This window comes from Delphinapterus leucas, chromosome 6, assembly GCF_059928025.1.
Source record: "Delphinapterus leucas isolate spDelLeu-1000000601 "Yukka" chromosome 6, BTC_Dleu_Yukka2, whole genome shotgun sequence".
NCBI lineage: Eukaryota > Metazoa > Chordata > Mammalia > Artiodactyla > Monodontidae > Delphinapterus > Delphinapterus leucas.
In genome coordinates this window covers 121,148,851-121,173,003 of record NC_143134.1, presented here as the reverse complement: position 1 = coordinate 121,173,003, position 24,153 = coordinate 121,148,851, and the positions used below count along the sequence as shown (strand labels likewise).

The 24,153-nt window shown below is 49.5% G+C and overlaps 1 protein-coding gene across 1 annotated transcript in view; it reads left to right on the top strand.

The window, feature by feature from the left end:
* The window catches only part of AK8 (adenylate kinase 8), a 138,890-nt gene extending 114,941 nt beyond the window's left edge, over nucleotides 1-23,949 (top strand). The window contains exons 12-13 of the mRNA XM_022578334.2: nucleotides 11,184-11,264; nucleotides 12,407-23,949. Of these exons, the coding sequence (XP_022434042.1) occupies nucleotides 11,184-11,264; nucleotides 12,407-12,644 (319 nt within the window). The 3' untranslated portion in view covers nucleotides 12,645-23,949. The remainder of the gene's footprint in view (nucleotides 1-11,183; nucleotides 11,265-12,406) is intronic.
* Nucleotides 23,950-24,153: the final 204 nt, after the last annotated feature.

Sequence of the window (24,153 nt, the reverse complement as noted above, 5' to 3'; positions counted from 1 at the left end):
CTCCCAAACTTATATCGCGTTGACGGTTGCACACGCTGTAAATACGCTAAAAAGAACCGCATTGTATACTTTTAGGGGGGAGAATTATATCTCAGTAGCTATGTTTAAAAAAACAAAAAAAAAAGAACATAGGGTTCAAGTCCCTGGAGGATATTTACAGCTAGAGGCTGTCAGCTGACCCTGCCCCTTACAGCTGAGACACAAATTCTTTCTTGAAGCGGCGAATCCGACAGAGCATCCACGTGTCGGCCAGACCACGGGGCACTGACAGAATGTTCACCAGCCCAGTCGTCCTTTCGGGACTGAACTGGTGTCCACACCGGCATGCTTCACGGTTGACCAGCGTTGATCTGTGTTCCCGCTGTCAGGAGGGACCCCAAGGCAGCCAGGTGCTGGTGTGGTGGCTGACTTGCTGACCTTGTGTGGGCACGAGAGATGCGGGGAGAGGGCAGTGTTGCCAGAGTTTGGACACCGGGCCTGCCTGGACCCGGGGAAAGCCAGAATTTTTAGAGTCTTCCTGTGTCCAGTCTGAGAGCCACTGGTATAGCTGGCGCCCCGAGTTGGCAGAGACCGGCTAGTCCTGGAGTGTAGCTCTAGCTTGCTTTCCACTTGTCCACTGTCATTTTTTTTGCCTTAAGCTCATCTGCCTTTCTCTTTGGGAAAAGTTTGCAGAACTTTCTGACTTCCAGTGATGTGCATTTCATGATCATCTAGGAAGTGTCTGGGTGGCCGTGTGCAGAGGAATTATTCTCTTTCTTCCCAGTGGTGATGGAGGCAGAAATGTTTCAAGGACTCTCAGATGGAGACGGATTATGCAGGAATTTGAACCTGGGGTCACTCTCCTTACACCGGACTGGGGCACTTTGCACAGCGCGTGCTGAACCGCCAGGCGTGCTCGTTAATTTCCCAGTTAATGACAGTCGTGGAGACTGTTCTTCCTGCCCCCTGGAGAGATTTTAGAGGTGGGCCGTGTAGATTTGCCACTATCAATTATGCACAGTTTTAAACAAGAAATGGCCAGTGGGAACCTTGTTTTCTGAAGGAGTGGGGAACCGGCGGGGAGGGGACCCCGCAGCGGCTACCTGAGGGCAGGAGGCATGCTGCGCAGGGGTTTAAAATGAGGTTGAGACGTTTGGCCTTTTGTTTTCAAATTGTACTCTTGTCAGAGTAGAAAAGATACATAGTAAAAAATTTAAAACTGTGGCCGGGGACTTTTCCGGTCTCCAGGGAAGCCTTGCATCCAAACCCTGTCCAGCATCGCATTCTGTGACGGGAATCAGGCTGCACCTGTGGCTGAGTGGACCCGGGGGCCGATCCCAGAGAGCTGACGGGGCCGTCCCTGTGAGATGGAGTAGGGCCTTGCACGGCATCACAGCTGGTTCCCTCACGTGCTAATCCACTCCTTCGCTGCACGTTTATTCAGCCCTCCCCACGTCCCCGCACGAAGGTTGCAGCACAGACAAGGCAGCCCAGCCCCTGTCCTCAGACAGCTCCTCCCACAGGGTACTCAGAGGTGTGGATCCTTCTGCAGCTGACCCAGTTCTTATTTTTTGTTTTTTGGATGGTCTGTGCATAATTCACTTGTTTCCTCTAACCACTCTCTCCCAAGTCCTACCATCCTCAGCTCCATTCATCTTTCATTCCCATTAGAGTCCTCTAACAGCTTGCCCATCCCTCACTGCCGTCCCCACATGCAGCCACCTCTAGACACGATGCGGCCTCTCCCTGCCCTTGGACTAGGCGGAGGCCTTGTCCTGACGCGTCCATAACAATGGTTACTCCTGCTTTGTGCTATCCAATGGCCCCACTTGTTGCAGTCATATGAGGACTATTTTGCAATAGCTTTGATGTTGCCTCACCTCTCTGATGTGTCAGGGGCACACGTTTTAAAGGTGAGCAGACCATTCCACTGTACAGTGTCACCTTGCCTTCTTTCTTGGTGGCTCTCCTTTCTCTCCGTTTCCTTGCTTCAGTGGCAGTCATTGAAAGTTCCCCTTTGAGAGACGACCCCTTGATTATATCAAAGCTTGAGAGCCACTGCTGCCTACGCTCCAGCCCCGAAAAAGGGCTCCGCGTGGCAGAGGCTGAGTCTTGGTTTAAAGCGTGGATAATGTCGCTGCCTTCCTTCCGGGCTTTGAAGGAACTGGGGAAGGAGGAGTCGTTTGAGCCTTTTTCAGGAAACTGTTTTCCTGGACCAGACTTTCCCAATTTGAATATCAAATTTGGAAACACAAGGTACTAAGGGATCTATTTGTGCGTCCTCCTTTATGTCATTGTGCGTGTAATTCACATTTGTACGTAGTCTGGTTGCAAATCCTTTATCAGACATAGATTTCATAGTTATTTTCTCCCAGTCTATGGCATCTCTTTCATTTTCTTAAGGTCTTCTGAAGAGCAGAAGTCTTCAATTTTTAGATTTCTAATGAAATCTAATTTATCAATTTAAAAATCTATGTGTCATGATTTTGGTGTCATATGTAGGAACTCTTTAACCCAAAGTCACAGAGATTTTCTTCCAGAAGTTTAATTGTTTCAGGTTTATATTTAGGTTCGTGATCCAGTTTGATTTAAATTTTGTGTATGGTGTGAGGTATGGGTCAAGATTATTATTATTATTATCATTATTTGCATATGGACATCTAATTATTCCAGCAACACTGGGTGAAAAAACCATCTTTCTCCATTGAATTGTGTTGGTACCTTTGTTGAAAAGCGATTGGTCATATTTGTGTGAGTCAACTTCCAGACTCTTTAATCCATTGTGTCTAGCCTTTCACTAACACTCATACTGTCTTGACTGCTGTGGCTTTGTAGTAAACCTCAAAATCAATTTGTTCTGCTTTTTCAACGTGTTTTAGTGATTCTAATTCTTTTCCAGGAAAACGCTCCATGTAAATTTGAGAATTAACTTGTGTGGAATCTTCAGAACACCTTCTTGTAATTTAGATTAGAATTGCATTGAATCTGCAGATCTAGTAGGATTGACATTTTAACACTATTGAGTCTCTGAGTCCATGAACATGGTATAGCTCCCCATATGTATTTAAGTCTTTGGTTTCTTTCACCAGTGTTTTGTAATTTTCATCAGACAGATCTTATACATATTTTGTTAGCTTTATACCTAAGTATTTCATTTTTATATTATAGTAAATGGTACTTTAAAATTTCCGTTTCCAGTTGTTTATTGCTAGTGTCTTGAAAAGTTGGTTTATATTTTGTTTATTGATTTTGTAGTCTGTGAATTCACTAAACCTACTTATTAGCTATAGTGACCTTTTTGATGATTCTTTGGGGCTTTGAATTAGATGATCGTGTCATCTGCAAATAACACAATTTTATTTCTTCCCTTTCCATTTGTATGCTTGCTATTTCCTTTTCTTGATATATTGCACTATCCAGGACTTCCAGTAAGATGTTGAATAGGAGTTGTGAAAATGGACGTCCTTGCTGTGTTCCCAATCTCAAGGGGGAAGCATTCAGTCTTTTTTCTTTTTTAATTATTTATTTATTTATTATTTTTCTATTTATTTATTTATTTTGGCTGTGTTGGGTCTTCGTTTCTGTGCGTGGGTTTTCTCTAGTTGCAGCAAGTGGGGGCCACTCTTCATCGTGGTGCGCGGGCCTCTTGCTGTCACGGCCTCTCTTGTTGCGGAGCACGAGCTCCAGACGCGCAGGCTCAGTAGTTGTGGCTCATGGGCCTAGTTGCTCCGCAGCATGTGGGATCTTTCCAGACCAGGGCTCGAGCCCCTGTCGAACCCGCGGATTCTCAACCACTGCGCCACCAGGGAAGCCCAGCATTCAGTCTTGATGTTAGCTGTAGTGTTTTGGTAAATACCTTTTATTAGACTGAGGAGGAAGTTACCTTCTATTTCTAGTTTGCTTATAATATTTATCAGGAATTGATATAAATTGTGTTAAATGCTTTCCTACATCTATTGAGATGATTATATAGTTTTCTTCTTTAGTCTAATAATATGGTTATATTGATTGATTTTCAAATATCGAACCAGATTTCATTACTAGGCTAAACCTCATTTATTGTAATGTATTATTCTTTTTATGTATTGCTGGGCTCAATTTGCTAATATGTTATTGAGTATTTTTGCATCTGTATTCATGAGGGATATTGGTCTATAGTTTTCCTGTAGTGTCTTTGTCTGGTTTTTGGTATCAGGGGAAGGCAGCCTAATTAATTAAGTTCTATTCTTTCCTTTTCTATTTTCTGAGTATGTATAGCACTGGCCTTATAATTAGTATAGAATTAGTACTATTATAGGTTCATATTTTTTGGGCCATCCATTTATTTGTATACATATGTATATTAAGAACCTCATTAAATTGTAAACTTATTCAAGGCTAGAAATCCACCCCTCCTCCTACCTTCATCATAATGTCTATTAACCACACCGTTGTGCTCATTTTTTTTTGTGGTAAAATATGCATAACATAAAATTTAATATTTTAACCTTTTGTTTTTGGCCATGCATACAGCATGTGAACTCTTAGTTCCCCGACCAGGGATCGAACCCATGCACCCCTGCAGTGGAAGCCTGGAGTCTTAACCACTGAACCATCAGGGGAGTCCCCTATTTTAACTATCTTTAAGTGTACAGTTCAGTGGTACTAAGTACATTCTCCTTGTGCAACCATCACCTCCATCCATCTCCAGCACTTTTCCATCTTCCCAAACTGAAACTCCATCTCCACTAAACAACAACTCCAAATTTCCCCTTCCCCCCAGCCCCTGGCTCCCACCATTCTTTTTTTTTTTTTTTGGCCGAGCTGCTTGGCTTTGAGGGATCTTAGTTTCCTCACCAGGAATCGTACCCGGGTCCCCTGCAGTGAAAGCGCTGAGTCCTAACCACTGGACCATCAGGAAATTCCCCCACCATTCTGCTTTCTGTCTTTATGAATTTGACTAATCTAGATACCTCATGTAAGTGCCATCATATAATACTTACCCTTTTGTGTCTGATTATTTCACTTAGTGTAATGTCTTCAAGGTTCATCCATGTTGTAGCAGGTGTCAGGATTTCATTCCTTTCTAAGGCTGAATGATATTCCATTGTGAGTGTATGTCACGTTTTGTTTATCCAGTCGTCCATTGATGGACGTTTGGGTTATTTCTGCCTTTTGGCTGTTGTGAATAATGCTGCCGTGAACTTGGGTGTGCAAATATCTATTCCAATTTCTGCTTTCCCTTATTTTGGGTATATATCAGAGGTGGAATAGCTGGATCACTTGTTGCACCATTTTACATTCCCACTAGCAATGCACAAGTGTTCCACTTTCTCCACAATCTCACCAGCCAACACTTGTCATTTGCTGTTTTTTTAAAATATTTATTTATTTGGCTGCGCCGGGTCTTAGTTTGCGGCACGCGGGAACTTCGTTGGCGCGTGCGGGATCTAGTTCCCTGACCAGGGATTGAACCCAGGCCCCCTGCCTCGGGAGCACGGTATCTTAACCACTGGACCACCCGGGGAAGTCCCTTTGCTGTTTTTTTGATAATAACCATCCTGATGTGTGTGAAGTGGTATCTCATTGTAGTTACATCATGGTGCTTTGTATGGAGTTTTGCACAGAGTAGAGACTTACTGGTTGAGATCAAGAGGCTAATAAGGGCAGACCCCTGCCTCTGGACAGAACTGGACATCATATTTATTTAAAGCCAGTTATTATATGTCATATCTCTCAATTTATCAAATCTATCCATGGGTCCAGAGAAAATTCTAGCCCTCTGTCCCCAGTGAGTTTAGCTCTGGAGCAGGGGGTAAGCTTCAAGGCCTTTGAGGAAGAGGCTTCCTTTGCTCCCCAGACAGAGCCCCAGGCAGTATGATCAGAGGGGTCATAATGGGGGTGGGTCAGGAGATCCCCACTGTCATTCACTGTCTGTCATCAGTGCCCTGGGTGACAGAGTGTGAGCCCTCGCCTCTCTGGGACTCAGTTTCCCCATCTTGTACACTGAGCGATTGAATCAGAGCAGTGGTTCTCAAAGTTGGCTGCATACAACAATCACTTGGGGAGCTTTTAAAAATCTCCACTCCCAGGCCTCCCCTTGGGCCAATTATAGCAGAATCCCTAGGTGTGGGGCCCAGGCCTCAGTATTCTCAAAGCTCCCCTTCCAGTTCCAAGGTTTGGCCAAGGTGAGACCTGAGATAACAGCCATGCTTCCCATACCTGCCTGAGTATGAGGATCACCTGAGCTGCTGACTTACAAATACAGGTCTCACAGCTCCTCCTGTGGAGGACTCCTCCTGGGAGGGCTGCCTGGAATGTTTTGTTTTGTTTTTTAATAATTATTTTTTGAAGAATAGATGATTTACAATACTGTGTTAGTTTCAGGTCGGAATCTGTGTTTTAGACAAGCCCTCCAGATGATCCCCGACATCAGGCAGATCTGGGAGACACGGGATCAGAGCGGCACTTCTCCAGCCTCGATGTGCACACACATCCCTCTAGGTCTTGTGAAAATGCAGACTCTGATTCAGTGGGTGGGTGGTGGGGCTGGTACTTTTGCTGCTGGTCCAGGGACCCCACTTTGAGGGGCGAGGGATTAGAGGTACCTTCCACCTCCCTCCTGAGGCAGCCACCAGCCTGAAATTCTGCAAACCCCAAGGCAGGCGTAGCTCCCTGCCCTGGTGAACCCAAGCACATATGCCAGGGGTGTCTCTGCCCGGTGCGCCCTGCTTTGAATATTCTTTGCTTTCACATTCTGTCTTTCCTAGCTGTTACTGTAAATGATACCCAAAACCGGCAGGTGGGGCACGCACAGGGCAGCAGAGCTGAGTGGGCTCCCCGCTCTCCCCGCCACCTGGCTGTGGCCACCAGGTCGCCGTGAGCCTGGCTAATCAGCTTCCAGCGTGGAAGCGCAGCTCCTCCCCAGCGAGGCTTTTCCCAGCGACGTGTTTCAAGTACCAATTTGGTGTCCTTTGCGCTTCTGATCTCGCCAGCCTTTCACAAGCCATTCCCTTGAATGACGACAAGCGATCTTGATATGCTGGGTTAAAAATCTTTCAATGGGGGCTCCTTTGTTTACGAAGCAGCATCCATTATCACGGATTTCCAAACTGGCTCCCTTTCTACTGGCGTCGGCATCCGGAGCGGCACCGTCAGCCGCCAGCTGCGGTGACAGCCACGTTTTGGTGTTGCTGGTGGGCCTCTCAAGTTCTGGGGGTGCGGGGGGGGGCAGGCATGTTTGGAGTGTAAGAGATGAAAGCACATTGAAACATCTGTGCTCCCGTGTTCAGACGCTCCTGATCTCGCATGTTTTATTTGGAGGCTGTTATTTTGAGGCACGTGGGGAATGGAGATCATTGTCGAGAATGCGTGCGGGGGGAAGAGGTGGGTTTTCATGGCTCCCGCCCACACCCCAGGCTGTGCTCACTTCGTGGAGGGGAGGCTGCAGCTTTCATCAGCTACCAGCGAGGGGCTTCTTGGCAACTGGGCAGAAGTGAACCTCAGCAAACGGTGTGGGCAAAAAGAGAAGAAAGTCAGTGGGAGACGCTAGTCTTTTTAAAAATTTTTGGCTGCGTTGGGTCTTCGTTGCTGCGCAACGGCTTTCTCTAGTTGCGGCCAGCAGGGGCTTCTCATTGCAGTGGCCTCTCTTGTTGCGGAGCACGGGCTGTAGGCGCGCGGGCTTCAGTAGTTGTGGCTCGCAGGCTTAGTTGCTCCACGGCATGTGGGATCTTCCCGGCCCAGGGCTTGAACCCATGTCCCCTGCATTGGCAGGCGGATTCTTAACCACTGCGCCACCAGGGGAGCCCGGGAGATGCTGGTCTTGAAGGAGAGCATTTGGCTCACGTTTGACTCTTTTTTTTTTTTTAATTTACACATTTTCCAGAAGCAGGTGTGGAGAGACTAGATGTAGTAGATGGCCTTTGAATAACAATTGCAGGAAGCCCAGCTCAAACTGGTTTATGCAAAAGAGATTTATGTATTCATGTCGGGGAAACATTGAGGGGCGTTTGGCTTCAGGTACAGCTTGATCCAGGGCACCAAACAGTGTCTCTCACCATCTCTCTGCTCTCTCGGGGTGGGCTTTATTCTCGGGTAGGCTGTCTCTGGGTGCAGGCCCCAGGCAACCCCAGGCTCCCGTGCCAACAGTTTAGCAGCCCCAGAAAAAGTGAAGCTCCTTTCTCTCTGGCAAGCCTTGGGGCAGCCTCTCATTGGCCTGGCTTCGATCAGGCTGCACCCTGACCCAACTTCTGTGGCCAGGAGGAGCTGGCACTCAAATTGGCCACACCTGGGCCTCCCTCATGCCCAGCCCCACAGCCCGGGGATGAGATAACTCCAAACAAGTCATAGGGATAAGTGGGCATCGGGGTGGCTCCCCAGAGGGGCTCAGGAAAATCGCCAGGAAGCAGTGTGAAGACAGAGTGCGGCATCTGGGGCGGCCCAGCTCTGCCACCTCCTCACGTCAGCTGTGGCCACATCCTTCATTGCCCTGTGAAATTCAGACCGGTGACTCCTAACCCTTTTTAAGAACCAGGACCCTTTTGAGAATCTGTTGTGAAACATGGATCTATCCCTTCCCAAAAATCACACGTACTCCATAGTTTGTGTGTAATTTCCAGGGGTCACAGGACCTTCAAGAGTGCCTGGCCCAGGTGTTCTCCAAGGCAGCGGATTCCAGGCACCGGGTGTGGGGAGGGGGGAATACTGGGCGCCCTCCATTGTCTGCTGAATCAGCATTTCTGGGCCAGGGTGTTGGCATGCAGCAGAGTCACAGTCTCCCAAGGGGATTCTGATGCACCTGGTCCCTGGGAATCAGGGAAACGCCGATCCCTTCCAACCCCGGAATTTAGCATCATTCTCAACTCTACCAGTTGGTTGAGTTTTTTGGCTGGGATGGAGGAAAGTCAGTCAGGAGGCAGAGAGAGTATATAAATAGAGCACTAGAATGGGGTACCACCTGTTCACTTATTCCTTCCTTTCCTGAGTGCTTCCCGGGTGTCAGGACACTGGCTGGGGGCTGGTCATTGCTCTGGCCCTAGGGGTGGCACCTGGGCCCAAGAGGCTGGTCCAGGGCCCATGGGGACCAATGTGCCACTGGACCCACTAAAGCTTGGCCTCTTGGCAGCCTGATCAACACATCTGGTGAATTCCTGGGATGCCGGTGAAGGCTTCTTGTTCACTAACTTAGGAGGAGACAGAGGATCCACCCTAAAAATACTCCCCACCCAACTGTGAAGGGGGGAAATCGCTGAGTACGTTTTTCTTACACTTAGAGGTGCTTTTCGCCTGAATTTACTTACTCGGAAGTGACATGAACAAGGTGTTGGGTGCACAGTGAGGCTGTCCCCGCTACCGCTGTCACGGATGTCGTCCCCAGTGGAAGTTGCATCAGCCATGGGATGCTGATGTCCGAGATGACGACTCTGTTAAATGTCCTGTCTCAGCCCTATACGATGGGCTGGTGAACACAGGGCCTCACTGCAGAGCCTGGTACACAACAGGCACTCAATAAACATAGGCATGAATTAATTAGAGTAATGAATAAACAGTAAGTGAGCCATAGAATATTCTAGAACTTATTTTTTTAAAAACAAACGGAGATGGTTTGATACCAGAAGACAGGCCCTGGATTAGATCTGTGGGGAAGAGCTAGAACACTTGGTCCTTCACCCCGACCCGCTCCCCCCAGCCGGACCCCAGTCAGAGCGGTGGCACCTCCCACCAGTTCCATTTGCCTCCCGACTGACACGGGGCGGTAATGCTTTGCGGTAGGGCCTGTCCTACACAGAGTGAGAGGCTGAGCAGTACCCCTGGCCTCCACCCACTAGATGCCAGTAGCACTCCCCCCGCCCCCTGTTGTGACAGCCACAAACATGTTGCCAAATAGCTTCTCAGGGCAAAATCAGCCCTGATTGAGAAACTCTCTCCTCAGGTTTTATATAAAGAAAGGCTTCCCAAGGACAGATATCGTATTGTATCTCTTGTATGTGGAATCTAAAAAAAATGGTACAAATGAACTTATTTACAAAACAGAAATAGAGTCACAGATGTAGGAAACAAACTTATTGTTACCAAGGGGGGAAGGAGAGGTGGGATGAATTGGGAGATTGGGATTGACATGTACACGCTACTCTATATAAAATAAATAATTAATAAGGACCTACTGCATAGCACAGGGCACTCTTCTCAATACTCTGTAATGACCTATGGGAAAAGAATCTAAAAAAGAATTGATATATGTATAACTGATTGACTTTGCTGCACAGCAGAAAGTAACACAACACTGTAAATCAACTATACTCCAATAAAAATTTTAAAAGGAGGGCTTCCCTGGCGGCGCAGTGGTTGAGAGTCCGCCAGTCCGGGAGGATCCCACATGCCGCGGAGCGGCTGGGCCCGTGAGCCATGGCCGCTGAGCCTGCGCGTCCGGAGCCTGTGCTCCGCAACGGGAGAGGCCACAGCAGTGAGAGGCCCGCGTACCGCAAAAAAAAAAAAAAAAAAAAAAAAAAAATTAGAAAAGGTAAAAGAAAGACTTCCACCGCCAAAGAGGAAGGGAATTAAACCATTTGAACTAGGGGTTCAGGAGATGGATTCTCAGGCAGGCCCAGTCGGAGTCCTGAGTTATCAGAAGTGAGAGCTGTGTCTTTTCTGCTGGGACTATTGATTTTGAGGGTCCTGCTTCCTTGGGTCCAGGACTCCTCTGTGAAAGACAAAGTGAGGAAGCCCTGCACTAAACTTGTCACATGCTTCTTTTCCTTACATCTTCAACACCAGCAACTATCACTGCACCCATTTTGCTGGTGAGGAAACTGAGTCTGACAGAGGTTGTGTTAGTGGCCCAAGGTCGCCCAGCAGGTCCACAGTGGAGGTGAGATTCTAACCCAAGTCTGTGTGACTCCAGAGAACACGCTGTCCTGCCACAAGGATGGGGCATCTGCTCCCCAAAGCTCACCTGAGTGATGCCCCCCCCCCCACAGAGTCCCCCCTACCCCCGGGAGAGATGGGCGCTGGGCACCATCCCTGAATCAGGGTGCGGAGAGCTTCCAACGGCAGGGCGGCCGCGCCTGCATCTTTCCCAGGTGACCGTCCAGAGTCTGATACTCCGAGCCCTGAGTGATGGCCACCGAGGCTCCACCCACTCTCGGGGGCTGATGCCCACCCTGGTCTCGGACGCGTCCAGCCTGCGGTTCCCTCCAGCTGACCATGGTGCTTGTTCTTCCTCGTAGGGTGTTTTTCCTGAATGTGCCATTCGATTCCATCATTGAGCGGCTGACCCTGAGAAGAACCGACCCTGTCACAGGAGAAAGGTTTGTGCCAGGCTCCACGCCCCACCAGGGACCCACTCTCCCTATGTAGCTGACCGATGCCAGGGCGGGGCTGCTCCAGGGATGACGCCAGTGACGACTGACAGAAGACTCTAGAAAGGGGGTTCCCCCAGCTATTGCTCCTCTGCGCTTCCTGTCGGCCCCTCTATTCCTGGAAGAGCAGCAAGAAAATTAATGTCCGGGGCTCTACAGCAGTTGTTGAAATGTTCGCCGGCTCTGTCCTGGGCTCAGCGGGTGAAATGGCGCTCCAGGCCTCTGCTGTGACCACAGTACATCCCAGATGTGGTTGCTGTTCAGACGCGTCCCCTCGGGAACCAGTTCACCTTCGAGCCCTCCCACAGCTACGGGGGTAAATCCTGAGTTTTATTCTGCATCTGACCGAGTACAATCACTGTGTTGGTGTTGAAATCCAATTTATAGTCTCTGCGATTGCAAAGAGGTAGAAGCTTCCATCTTCCCAGTAATCAAGGCCCTGTTTCTTGGTCACCAGACCACGTTTCTCAGTAGGGAGTGAGGAGGGGCTCGAAGGAAATACCAGGATTTTCCTGAACTATAGGTCTGATCTGTCGCCTTGCTGCCGGGGGACATCTTTTCACTGACCTGTGTCAAGTACCATGACCTTCACGCTGCCATGCCCCTGGGGTCTCTCCAGCAGTGACGGTGGCACTTCCCGTCATCTCTGCTCACACTTGGTGTTATAATGTCCCATCCCCCGTTGGACTGTGAACTCCATAAAGCCAGAGGCAACTGCCTTGCCTGCCGCTGCGTCGTCAATAGCAAGTGTGTACCAGGCGTCCATGGTAGCTGATAAATACCGTTTGGAATGAGGAAGAGAAGAAAGGAGAAAGGAAGGGAATGAAAGGAAGAAAGGCATCCGGCCCTCGGTATATTACTATATTCTGTCCTATTACTGACCTGCATGTTTCCCTCCTGGGCAGGGCCTAGGCTTTGGGTCTCTCTGCGGCTCCCGGACCCAGCTGAGGGTGTGCACACAGCTGGTGCAGAGTAAATGTTTGGTGGTGGTGGTGATGGTGACCAGCTTGCTCGGCAGTAGGACAGAGGGCCCCTTTCTGCCCTGTCCTCTGAGCTGGACCAGGGGTCACCTGCTTCCCCTCCTCTCGCAGGTCCCACCTCATGTACAAGCCACCTCCGACCATGGAAATCCAGGCCCGTCTCCTGCAGAGCCCAAAGGATTCTGAAGAGCAGATCAGGCTCAGAACGGAGCTGTTCTACAGGAATTCCGCTGAGCTGCAGGAGTTCTACGGGCAGGCCATCACCCTCAACGGGGACCAGGACCCGTACACGGTCTTTGAATACATAGAGAGTGGGATCATTAATCCCCTGCCCAAGAAAGTTCCCTGATGGCTTAAGAGCAAAGGAGCATCCCCCAGGGGAACAAAGTTAATCCTTCTCCCCCGACCTTCTGGAAACTCAGCCAAGCCAATAAAGAGTGCGGAGTGCAGTCTCGTGTGTCCTGAAGGTGAGGCGGCCAGAAGGTTGCCTCGTTTGGGGGTCTGGGAGCACAGGACAGGCAAAGTCCCGGAGACCAGTCAAGCAGAGCGCTGCGGACCAGGTCAGACCTGGGATGCGCTGTGGCTCCAGCACCAATGTGCTGTGCACCCTGGGATTGTCACCCGATCCTCGGAGCCCCTCGTTTCTCACAACTAAGACGGGGTAATAACAGTCCCTGCCTCACGGGGTTGCTTTGGGACTAAACGGGATGAGGCTGGTGAAGCGCTCAGCACAGAGCCTGGCACAGGCTGTGCTCTCAGGAAATGCAGTTTTACCGAAGCCGCTGTCTCTAGAGCAGCCTGTCCAGTAGAGCTCTCTGGAATGAGGGGCATGCTCTCTGACCGTCCAACACGGCACGAGCTGCAGGTGACTGCTGAGCACGGGGAACATGGCCACTGCAACTGAGAAGATGTTTTTAAAATTGCCAAAAAGAAAAATTGTCCTTGACGTTCGCTAATTTAAATGTAAATGGGGACTTCCCTGGTGGTCCAGTGGTTAAGACTCCGCGCTTCCGATGCAGGGGGCCTGGGTTCGAGCCGTACCTGGGGAACTAAGTTTCCACATGCCAAGCAGTGCGGCCAAAAAAAAAAAAAAAAATTAAATTAAATATTTCCTTGGTAATTGAAATTGATCTGTGGGAAAAGTAAATTTGCTTAAAAAAAAAAAATGTAGGGACTTCCCTGGTGGCGCAGTGGTTAAGAATCCGCCTGCCAATGCAGGGGACACAGGTTCGAACCCTGTCTGGGAAGATCCCACATGCCGCGGAGCAACTAAGCCCGTGCGCCACAACTACTGAGCCTGTGCTCTAGAGCCCACGAGCCACAACTACTGAGCCCGCACGCCTAGAGCCCGTGCTCCGCAACAAGAGAAGCCACTGCAATGAGAAGCCCGCTCACTGCAACGAAGACCCAACACAGCCAAAAATAAATAAATAAATAAGTTTATATAAAAGAAAAAAATGTAAATGTCCACATGTGGTGAGTGGTTGCCATGTCAGGGCAGCTCTAGACACACTTAGCTGTTTCCTGAGACCTGCTGGAGCCCCTCAGAAGGCCTGCCTTCACCTCCCACCAAAATAGCCCCTCTGGGTCCCCCAGAGCCCACAGGACCAGGAGGAGCCCCTGGAGGGACAGGACAGTGACATCTTAGGCTGACAGAGCTCTTGATCCTCTTTCATGAGCCCCCTCCCCCCACCCAGTTATTTTTTTTTTCCCTCATTAGAAAGATACTTGGGTGATTCCCTCCATCGACAGCAGAGGACACTAAAGCCGCAGAGGGTAAGTGACTTGCCCGAGGTCACCCGGATCCATGGCACACCTGAACCCAGTGTTCTGGTGCTCTCTGCCTGCGGGCCTCAGCAGGCCAGGCCAGCCGGGGCCCAGGACTCCAGCCTCCGGGCTCTGGGCAGCTCGGGGACTCTACGCCTAATGGCTAAAGCCCCTTCCAGCCTGGAGCAGCCCAGAGTCCCTCCAGCAAAGATCTGACCCTGGCGCTGGCCACAGTAGCCAGTGACGTGCCAGCCAGCAGCTGGGGTCCTTGGAGCCAGGCCTCCGGGCCTGCCCTCCTGCCTCTGCCCCGTCACCTCAGACTGAGCCCTGGGCCTGCCCTAGCACCTCCCGGGGCTGGGCCCTCTCTCCAGAGGCAGCATCCTGGCCTCTGCACCTCCCCCTGCCTCGTGGCTCAGCCTCCCGACTCTCTCTCCCCTCACACTGCGCGGGCACCGGGTGCCACCGCCTGAAACTCCATCAGGGCCTCCCCTGCCCAGGCCCCACTTCCCCCCAACCCCTACAGGGAAAACAGCAGCTACCCTGAAAGTCCCCTGACAGCGGGCTCCTGCGTATTAGGCCTCCTCAGGCCCTGGGAGGCCCCGGGAGAAGTCCCGGGTACAGACCACAGGGCCAGGTTGCTGTGATGAAACTCTGCCCACTTGTATCCGGCACCCCCTGACTGCAGGAGACAAAAGCAGGGAGGTGGCCAACACAGGCCTGCCTACCCCTCTGCGTGTCACTCCGGGTACCAGAGAATGTGGTCTCGCTTTACTCAGTGAAATGCCATTTGGATGTAGATCTTTAGCCAAGGACGTCATCAAATGCTCATGTACTAGTTCACATAGCAAGGCTTACTTTGTGGACGACCTCCTCTCTGGACTGCCCACACCCTTACCCCGCCTCTCCCTCCACCTGCCCCACCCCGTTAGAGCAGCTGTGCCAGCTCTGCGCCCCCTCTGTGAGGCAGGTGATGTCCCCGCCAAGAGTGTAGGTCCCCATGCTGCTGTGTGACCTTGGGCAAGTTGCTTCACCCCTCTGGATCCTTGTAAAATGAGAACAAGTAGTCACTGCCTCCTAGGCAATACTAAGCTTATATGGTGGGATGAAGTGATGAATACATACACCAAGGCTGAAAATAGGGCACGTAGTACATGCTCAATAAATGCAGCCCTTCTCAATTACATTCTCACAGCTCCCCTTGAGGTCAGTGCTGTCTTTAATCCCTAGATGAGGAAACTGGGGCTCAGAGGAGTCAAATAACTTGTGAAAGGCTGTGCGTGGTAAGTGGCAACAGGGGTCGGGACCTGAGTCACTCGCTGGTCCCAGAACTCCACGTGATGACCGGCGCGGCACCTGCTTCTCCCTCCGTCGCCGTCGAGGTTGCCAAGGGCCCTGCCTTTACCCCGGGGGAGCTCGTCCCCGCCGCGTCCCGGCGTCCCGAAGCCCCTGGCATCCTGGGTGCCCCGCGGCGGGGCCTTGGTTGGGCTCCGCGCCACCCTGGACGCGGGGACGGGGCTTCATTGAGATGTGCTCCGGCGCGCGGTTTCCGGGCGCGCCCTCCGGGAGTGCGGTGGCCCTGCCGCGCCGCCGGGTTGGCCCAACACGCTCCCGCTCGTGTAGATAGCTCCCCCGGAAACGACGAGCAAATAGTATTCATCTCACCCCCGCGACGCACAGTCCCTCCCGCTGCTTTGCATAGCAAAGCTTCCCCGCTCCAGGGTCGCAGGCTGCCGGGACAAATTAGGCTCTTCTAATTAGAGCCCTCAGCTCCAGGTCGCGGCCTAATTGGGAGGCCTGGCTGGAGTGTATTAGCATCCGGTTCCAGCCGCAGTGATACTGGCTGGGGGCTTCCTGGCCCAGGAGAGGCGGAGTCCGTGGCTGGAGGGCAAATGTGTTAATTTCCAGATCAGCCGCTGTGCTTGAAGTTAACCACTGAGGTCTGATTAAGGTAACTTGCAGAACAATCGCTGATGCTGTCATCATTAAAGCAGCTCCCTCGTTCATTTCCAGCCTCTTTCATCATGTTGTCACCACAAACTCTTTTCCCACCCGACACCCTGGCTCACGTCTGTGTGTGTTCGGCCCCGTCCCTTCCCTACTCCCCACCAGTGGGAAATCCCGATGGTACAGAGGCTCCTTTGGGGTGTCTGCCTGTCCCCACCCTGCGGCCTCCACAGGGGTTTCTCCCGTGGGACCTGCACCTGACTGCTGCTGCTGAGACGAGGGTTACACCTGTACTCTGAGCTGGCCAATCAGCTCCTCTCTCCCAGGAACTTGGAAAGGACTGAGGGCAGCTGGTCACTCTCTTCTTGCGGCTTGGAGGAAGGAGCGGGTGTCGGGGTCTGTCTGGCCTGTACGTAGCAGAGCAGTGCAAGTCTGCGTGGAGGAACCGAGAGAGAAGCAGACACGTGTCCGCCCCATTCACCCAACAGGTATTTACTGACTGTCTACCGTGCCGGGCACTGGGGATGTAACAGAGGAAAAAAGGACAAAATCTCTGCCCTTACGAGGCTTACATTTTACAAAGAAGATGACAGAAACGAGAGAGAAAAAGAGGCCACCTAATTTCTGATGGTTCCTGAGACCCATCTCTGACCCTGGGTCCCATGAAACAGCCCTGCACCCTCCCAGCCAGCTCCGCTTTTTTGTCTAGAGGGTCAGACAAGGTTCCTGGGCACGGGGGCATGGTTAGGACTCATCTGGAGGTGTGCCCAGGGCCAGGGGAGCAGGTGACAGGGAACTTAAATGTGGCCAGGACTCACAGGAGACCCCCTAGGGCAGGTGAAGGTGGCCTGGGGGCTGACTTCTGAGCTACAGGAGAGTTCAGAGGCATGAGAAAAAGTGACCTATTAGTTGATCACGGAATATGCTTCCATTAAAAGATTGAAATATAATTTTTTTATTTTTAGTTTTTTGCTGTACGCGGGCCTCTCACTGTTGTGGCCTCTCCCGTTGCGGAGCACAGGCTCCGGACGCGCAGGCTCAGCGGCCATGGCTCACGGGCCCAGCCGCTCCGCGGCATGTGGGATCCTCCCGGACCGGGGCACGAACCCTTGTCCCCTGCATCGGCAGGCGGACTCTCAACCGCTGCGCCACCGGGGAAGCCCTATAAATATTTTTTATTATTAAAATGTTACTTATAAAAAACTCAATACCTCTGAAGCCCATCGCTTAGGAAGTGAAACTCCCATCCTCGCCACGATAAAACCCTCCCTTATTTGCCATTCACTAGAGATGACCAAATTTAAAAGTTTGAAGGGAGGCATGGATGGATGCATGGACAGACGGATGAACGGACGGGTGGATAGATAGGTGGGTGTGAGCACAGCAATGGGACTGTATTGTATATACTACCCTGTTACCTACTTTCGTAAAGAACTGTGGTAAGAACACCTAACACGAGGTCTACCCTCTTACATTTTTCAGTGGACCGTATAGTGTTAACTGCAGGCTCATTGCTGTAAGCAGCTCTCCGGGATTTATTCATGTCACATAACTAAAGCTCTATACCTAGGGAAGAGCAGCCCTGCAGTCACCCCACCTCCACCAGCCCCTGGCAACCACCAGGCTTCTCTCTGCTTCTATGAGTTTTGACTATCTCACTTTTTTTTTTTTTTTTTTTTTTGGCCACGCTGAGCATCTTGCAGGATCTCAGTTCCCCGACCAGGGACTGAACCCAGGCCACGGCAATGAAGGCCCAGAATCCTAACCACCAGACCACCATGGAACACCCGAGTTGGACTATTTCAGACCCTGCATATAAGTGAGATCATGCAGTATTTGTCCTCTGTAACTGGTTGATGTCACTGAGCATAATGTCCTCGAAGTACATCCATGTTGTCACATAAGGCACCTTTCCTTAGCAAAACAGTTTCCTGATTTTTTTTTGTTCACCAGCAATCCAGGGCCATCAAATAAGCTACTGACCTACCAATCTGGTCATTCCTTCCCCAAGGCAAGAGGGCTGAGCTCTGCTCACAGCCGTCACTTCTGGTCAACTGTAGGCTGGTTTTTAGTGATACCCATGTGGTGAAGTCCAGTTTTTCCTGTTAAGCTCTTGTTGCCTTTGCAAATCTTTTCCACCTGATCCCTGGTGGAGGTTGGAATGACAATACTGGCATGTAATTTACATGTAACTGAGCTACTCTCAGAAACAGCCGGCCCTCCACTGATCTCCAGGCGGAGAGGAAGGACAAACAGGGACCTGCTCACAGGCCCAGGTATGAGGTGCTGTGCGTCGAACCTGCTGCCTGGGATTTATGGGGAGGTTGAAATGCATATGTGCCAGCATTAGGGTGTCATTCACAATGATAACTTTCTGTGCTCTTTACAAAACCACGAGAGCTTGGAGATCATCGTGTGTGATGGAGGAAGCTGCATGAATATAAACTTTCTAGCCACATCAACTTTACTGAGATATAATTCCCATGTTGTAGAATTCATCCATTTAAAGTATGTAACTTAACTGGTTTTTAGTGTATTCACACAGTCGTGCAACCATTCTTACTAATTTTAGAACATTTTGTTACCCGCTAAAGAACCCCCGTACCCATTAGCCATCACTCCCCATCCCCCCGACGTCTAGCTGTTAGCAACCAGTAATCTACTGTCTGTCTCTCTGGGTTTGCTTACTCTGGTCATTGCGTATAATTGGAATCTTACGATGTGTGGCCTTCTGTGACTGTCTTCTTGCACTTAGCATAAGATTTTCAGGTCCATCCATGTTGTAGGATATCAGTACTTCTTTCCTTTTTAACGAGGAATATAATATTCCATTGTAGGGATGTCCCATGTTTTATTTATCCATTCATCAGCTGACGGGCATTTGTGAGCTGTTTTCACTCTTCAGCTGTTATGGAAAACACGGCTATGAACATCTGTGAACAAGTTTTTGTGTGGACACATGTTTTAATTTCTTTAGGTGGATATCCAGGAGTGGAATTGCTGGGTCCTATGGTAACTCTGTGTTTAACCTTTTGAAGAACTGCTGGATTGTTTTCTGGATTTACCTTTTTACATCTCCATCGGCAGTGTCTGAAGGCTCCAATTTCTCTCTGTTCTTGCCAACACTTGTTATTATCTGTCTTTATAGCCATCCCGGTGTGTGTGAAGTGGTATCTCATGGTGGTTTTAATTTGCATTTCCCTGATTGCTGATGAAGTTGAGCATCTTTTCATGAGCTTGTTGGCCATTTGTATGTCTTCATTTGAGAAGTGTCTATTCAGGCCTTCTGCCCATTTGAAAATTGAGTTTTTCATCTTTTTATTATTGAGCTATGAGTTCTTATATAGCCTAGATGCAAGTCCCTTATCAGGCATATGATTTGCAAATATTGTCTCCCGTTCTGTGGGTTGTCTTTTCACTCTCTTGATGGTATTGTTTGTAGTGCAAAAGTTTTAAATTTTGACGGAGTCCAATTTATCTATTTTTTCTTTTGTCACTTGTGGTTTTGGTGTCACACCTAAGAAGACTTTGCCTAATCCAAAGTACATACATTTACTCCTATATTTTCTCTAAGAGTTTCTTAGTTTTAGCTCTTACATTTAAGTGTATATAGTCCATTGTGAGTTCATTTTTCTGTATGGTGTGAGGATGGGGTCCAACTTCATTCTTCTACATGTAGATATTTTAGCCACTTTGAAGAATGTAATTTTGTATCCAAGCAGCCTTCTGGGAGAGGCACTCTCTCAGTATGTGAAAAGCATCTGGAACACTTGCTAAAATGAAAATCCTGGGCTCCATCCCTGGAGATTCTGATTCAGCAAGTTCAGGGTGGGCCCTGGGGGGCTGTTTTTCTAGCAAACATCCTATTATTGACCTGTGTCTGTGGACCTGAACTCTGGGGATCACTGCATGGTTTTTGTGGAGGATCCTTGTGGTCAGAACATGGAAATTCAAAAGTAACTGGAGACATCCATCCCTGGCAACGTGGCAGATTAGATATCCTGGTGACCCTTCTTAAAACAAACCCCTACAGATTCTGAATGAAGTATGAAAAAAACCTCTAAAATTATAACTGGGCTGGCAAGAAAAAATAAAAAATATACAGAGACCAAAAATGATAAGAACGTACAAATCCAGATAGACAGGGGAGAGCTGACCAACAGAGGAGCCCGGGAAGTATCTGCTGACCCCTAGTGGCCCAGGGCTTCAGCTGAAATGGTCTCTGCATGGAGACTGGAGGAAAAACGCAGTCCCTACAGGTAGAAATAGAGCGGCGGAAGAAATACGTTTAATTAAACAGGGTTGCTGTCCAGAATATGCAAAGAACACCTCAATATTACCAAAATACAAGCAACCAACTAGAAAAGTGAAAACAGACATGACCAGATATTTCACAGAAGGAAACATGAATTATCAGTTAACTACAGTAGATGGAAAATGCTTAACCTCGTTAGTAATCAGAGAAATGAAGATTAGGGTCACGGCGATAGCTGCCTGCTACACCCACCACCAGCGTTTGACAAAGGCATCACCAAGTGTTGGAGAGAAGTTGGAGAAACTGGAATTCTCCTGCAGTGCTGGTGGGAGGGAGCATTGGGTTTTAACCATTTGGAAAACCGTGAAGCAATCATCTACTAATGCTACACGTGTCTGCCCCTCGACCTGGCAATTCCTCTCCTAGTATTGCCAAGAGAAATGCGTGCATATGTAGACAAACGTGTTAATAGCAGTTGTGTTTGTATTAGCCCTGAACTGGAAACAACGTGTTCATCAATCGTGGCACATTCATATAATTAAATGTTCCATGACAATGAAACAAACTCCTGACAAATACCCCAATATGGGTGAGTCTCACAGCCAGACCCAGAAGACTCTATGTATGATTCGATTTAGATGAAGTACAAGAACAGATGAAACGAATCACTGTTAATAGAAATCAGAAATAATTGTCACCTCTGAGCAGACCATTGCATAGGAGGGGCACAAGGAACCTTTGGGGGGCTGTAAACGTTCTCTATCAGTCTGGGTAGTAGTTACGCTCAAATCTTAAGCCATACACTTAATCGGGTATGTTATATGTTCATTTAAAAGCTGAATGCATTTGAGAGAGGCTTAAGTAGCACACACACGTGACTGAAGAGAAAACTATGAAGCAGGCATTTTACAGAAGGAAACATGAATAGCCAACTACATACATGAAAAAAGCCCGAACTTTTTAGTAACCAGGGATATGCATACCGTACTGGGATAGTGCCACATGCCCCCAGACTGGCAGTAATTTAACTGGCAGCTCCTAATGTTGAAAGAATGTGAAGCAGTGGAAGCTCATACAGACTGCCGGCGGGGGTGGGCAGGTTACCGGCTTTGGAAAGATCAGGGTCACCTGGTAGAGCAAAGCTGTGGTGCGTGTGGACCGGCAGCAATGAGAGGCTGCAGGTGAGTTAACAAGTGCGTTAGCATCACCTGAGGAGCTCGTGCAGCCTGGAGGTTCTAAGAGCCTCCCTCCTGCTGCCCGACAGATGCTTGCCTTCTTGGGTGCGGCCAGGCGTGGGCACGCTCTGAGAACAGTTTCGCATCATCAGGCACACATATCCTGCTACCAGCCTGAGTATGAAGCTGAAATGCAAAGAAGGGCAGAGCTGAGAGAATCAGGGAATTGGGGACTCAGACCTGGGGCTGGATGGAGTCACCCCTGACACCTGGCCTCCCCTGGGTGTCCCGGGAGACTCTTGGGGGCACCTGTCTTGACAGATCACCCCACTCTTCCAACACTGGTACGTGTCCCCCGTGAGAATCCTGAGCAGGGGCCCCGGGTGGCAGATGGTATGGTCTCTTGTCAAACAGTCAGCTGGAGGACAGTTCCCGTGACATTGTCAAAGCTTCTGTGATCTTCCTTTGCTTGTTTTAAGGAGAAAGTAGGGAAAGGGAGAGAAAGAACCTGAAAATGGAAGTACAGCCAAGTATGGCATTAGCCATGGTGGTGTCCTGGCAAGGACAGGCTCCTTCCCATTAACTGCAGAGAGAGGACCTAGGACTTCTGTGCTTCTCCCTTCCTTTCAAAAGCTATTTAATCATGTCTGGGGAGCATGGTTTATAGGGTGAATCACTGTCCCAGTTTCCATGGGACTGAAGGAACTGCGGGGCTTTCAGTTTTAAAACCAGGCCAGTCTTGGGCAAACTGGGACGAGTTGGTTGCCCGATCAGGCTGATCAAAGCTGGGACCCACAGGCCAGCTGCCCTCAGGGTTGGAGACACTTAGCAAAGCCTGGGGCAGAACACCAATGGCCCATCCTCTACAGCTGTGATCATAGCTGCAGAGTAAGAGGAGAAGTAGGGCAAGAAAGGAGGGAAGGAGGGACGAAGGCCACCAGGTCCGGGAAGCCCTTTCCTTCTGCAGAGTCCCTCCAGTGCCCTCTATTGACAAAGCTTAGCACCGTGCAAAGGAGAAGTGCTGAAGGAGTCCTGCCCATTATAGCAGAGCAGGCGCTAAAGGGTGAGTCTGGAGCTGAGCATTAAAAATTCAGTAAGTGGCACATGTGTACCACTGATTTGTTCCTTTTTATTGCTGAGTAATATCCCTTTGTGTGGATGGTCTAAATTTTGCTTATATATTTACCTATTGATGGGCATTTGAGTTGTTTCCTGGCAACAAAACTGCCATACATATTTCTATAGTTTCTTTTTGAGGATTCACTCTGACTCCAGAAACCTTGCTGATCTCACTTAACTCTGATAAGTTATCAATGGATTCTTTTATACTTTTTTCATACCTAATCATGTCGATTGAGAATATGATTTCTATTTTTTCCAGTCTTTATACCCTTCTCTCTCTTGCCCTGTTGCAGGGGTCTGAGACCTTTAGCACAATGTTGAATAGAGTGCTAATAGCAGGTCGCCTTTTTATCATTCCTGATCTCAGTAGAGAAGTTTTCAATATTTTACCATTAAGTATAAGATTTGTTATCAGGGTTTTTTAAGATATACTTTATAAAATTAGGAAGTTAATTGCTCCTATTCCAAGATTGCTAAAAGTCGGTCATCTTAAAAAATCATTATTGTTGAATTTTTAAAAACTTCTTATTTTATATCGGAGTAGAGCTGATTAACGATACTGTGATAGTTTCGGGTGTGCAGCACAATGATTTAGTTATACATATATATGTATCTGTTCTTTCCACAAGGCCAAAACTGGTATGTATTATTGCCCACTTGTACTATGCATTATGTCAGAAACCCCAGCTTCCTGTGAGATCAGGGTCACTTAGCCCCACTAGCATAATAATTTACTCCTTTGCCTGCTGGTCCACCAGTGTGAGGGGCCCCAAATTACCAGGCAGCGATTACAGTCTCAGTTCAGTGGGACACTTACTGTGTCCCTTGGTGGAAGCATTCCACATCCTCGGGATGCAGAGCCTCTAATTCCACCAAGCCTGACCTTGTGGTGATGGGAAGCAGAAATTCTTCAAATGGATCACAGGGAATGATGGTGGGGGGACAAATCCAGCCACTGCTTGGGGTCCCAACTCATCAATTCTAGCTCTTGGGCACATGGTATCATAGGATGGCTGTTGTTGATAATGGCTGTCTCATCCTGGATCTGATGGTACCCCACGTGTGATGCATGGCTCTGGTCACGTGGTCACTGGATGTCCCACAGGTCAGGCACTCAGTCTTCCCCAGAGCCCCGCAGACTGTGGTGGAGGTACGGCCCTGCCTAGGACCCTGGCGTCTGTGCTGCAGCTCGTCAGGGCTTTTTGGAAACTCCACGTGGCTCCATAATCTACACAGGTGTGTCTAGTTTGACTGGCTCTTCCAGGTCACCTGGCCAAGTGACAGGGCAGCTTGCACCGCAGGCTGGACCTGCCGTGGACCCCGCTCCGCAGCCTCCTGAATTTCTCAGTAAATGAGCCAGAGCCGTCTGCCAGTCCTAGGAGGCCCAGCAGGCACCTTTGTCTCTCGGTGGGAGGAGGTGAAGGCGCAGCGACTTCCTCTTTACCTCGAAGGGAACGTCACGCCCCAGCCCACTGGACGCGCACAACTTCCCTCATGTGGCAGGACCCGCAGGCAGGATGCTCAACTCCCTCTAGGCACAGAGATGCCCACATACCAAGAGCTGCCACTTCTTGTTTACCAAGTCGTTAGGATGC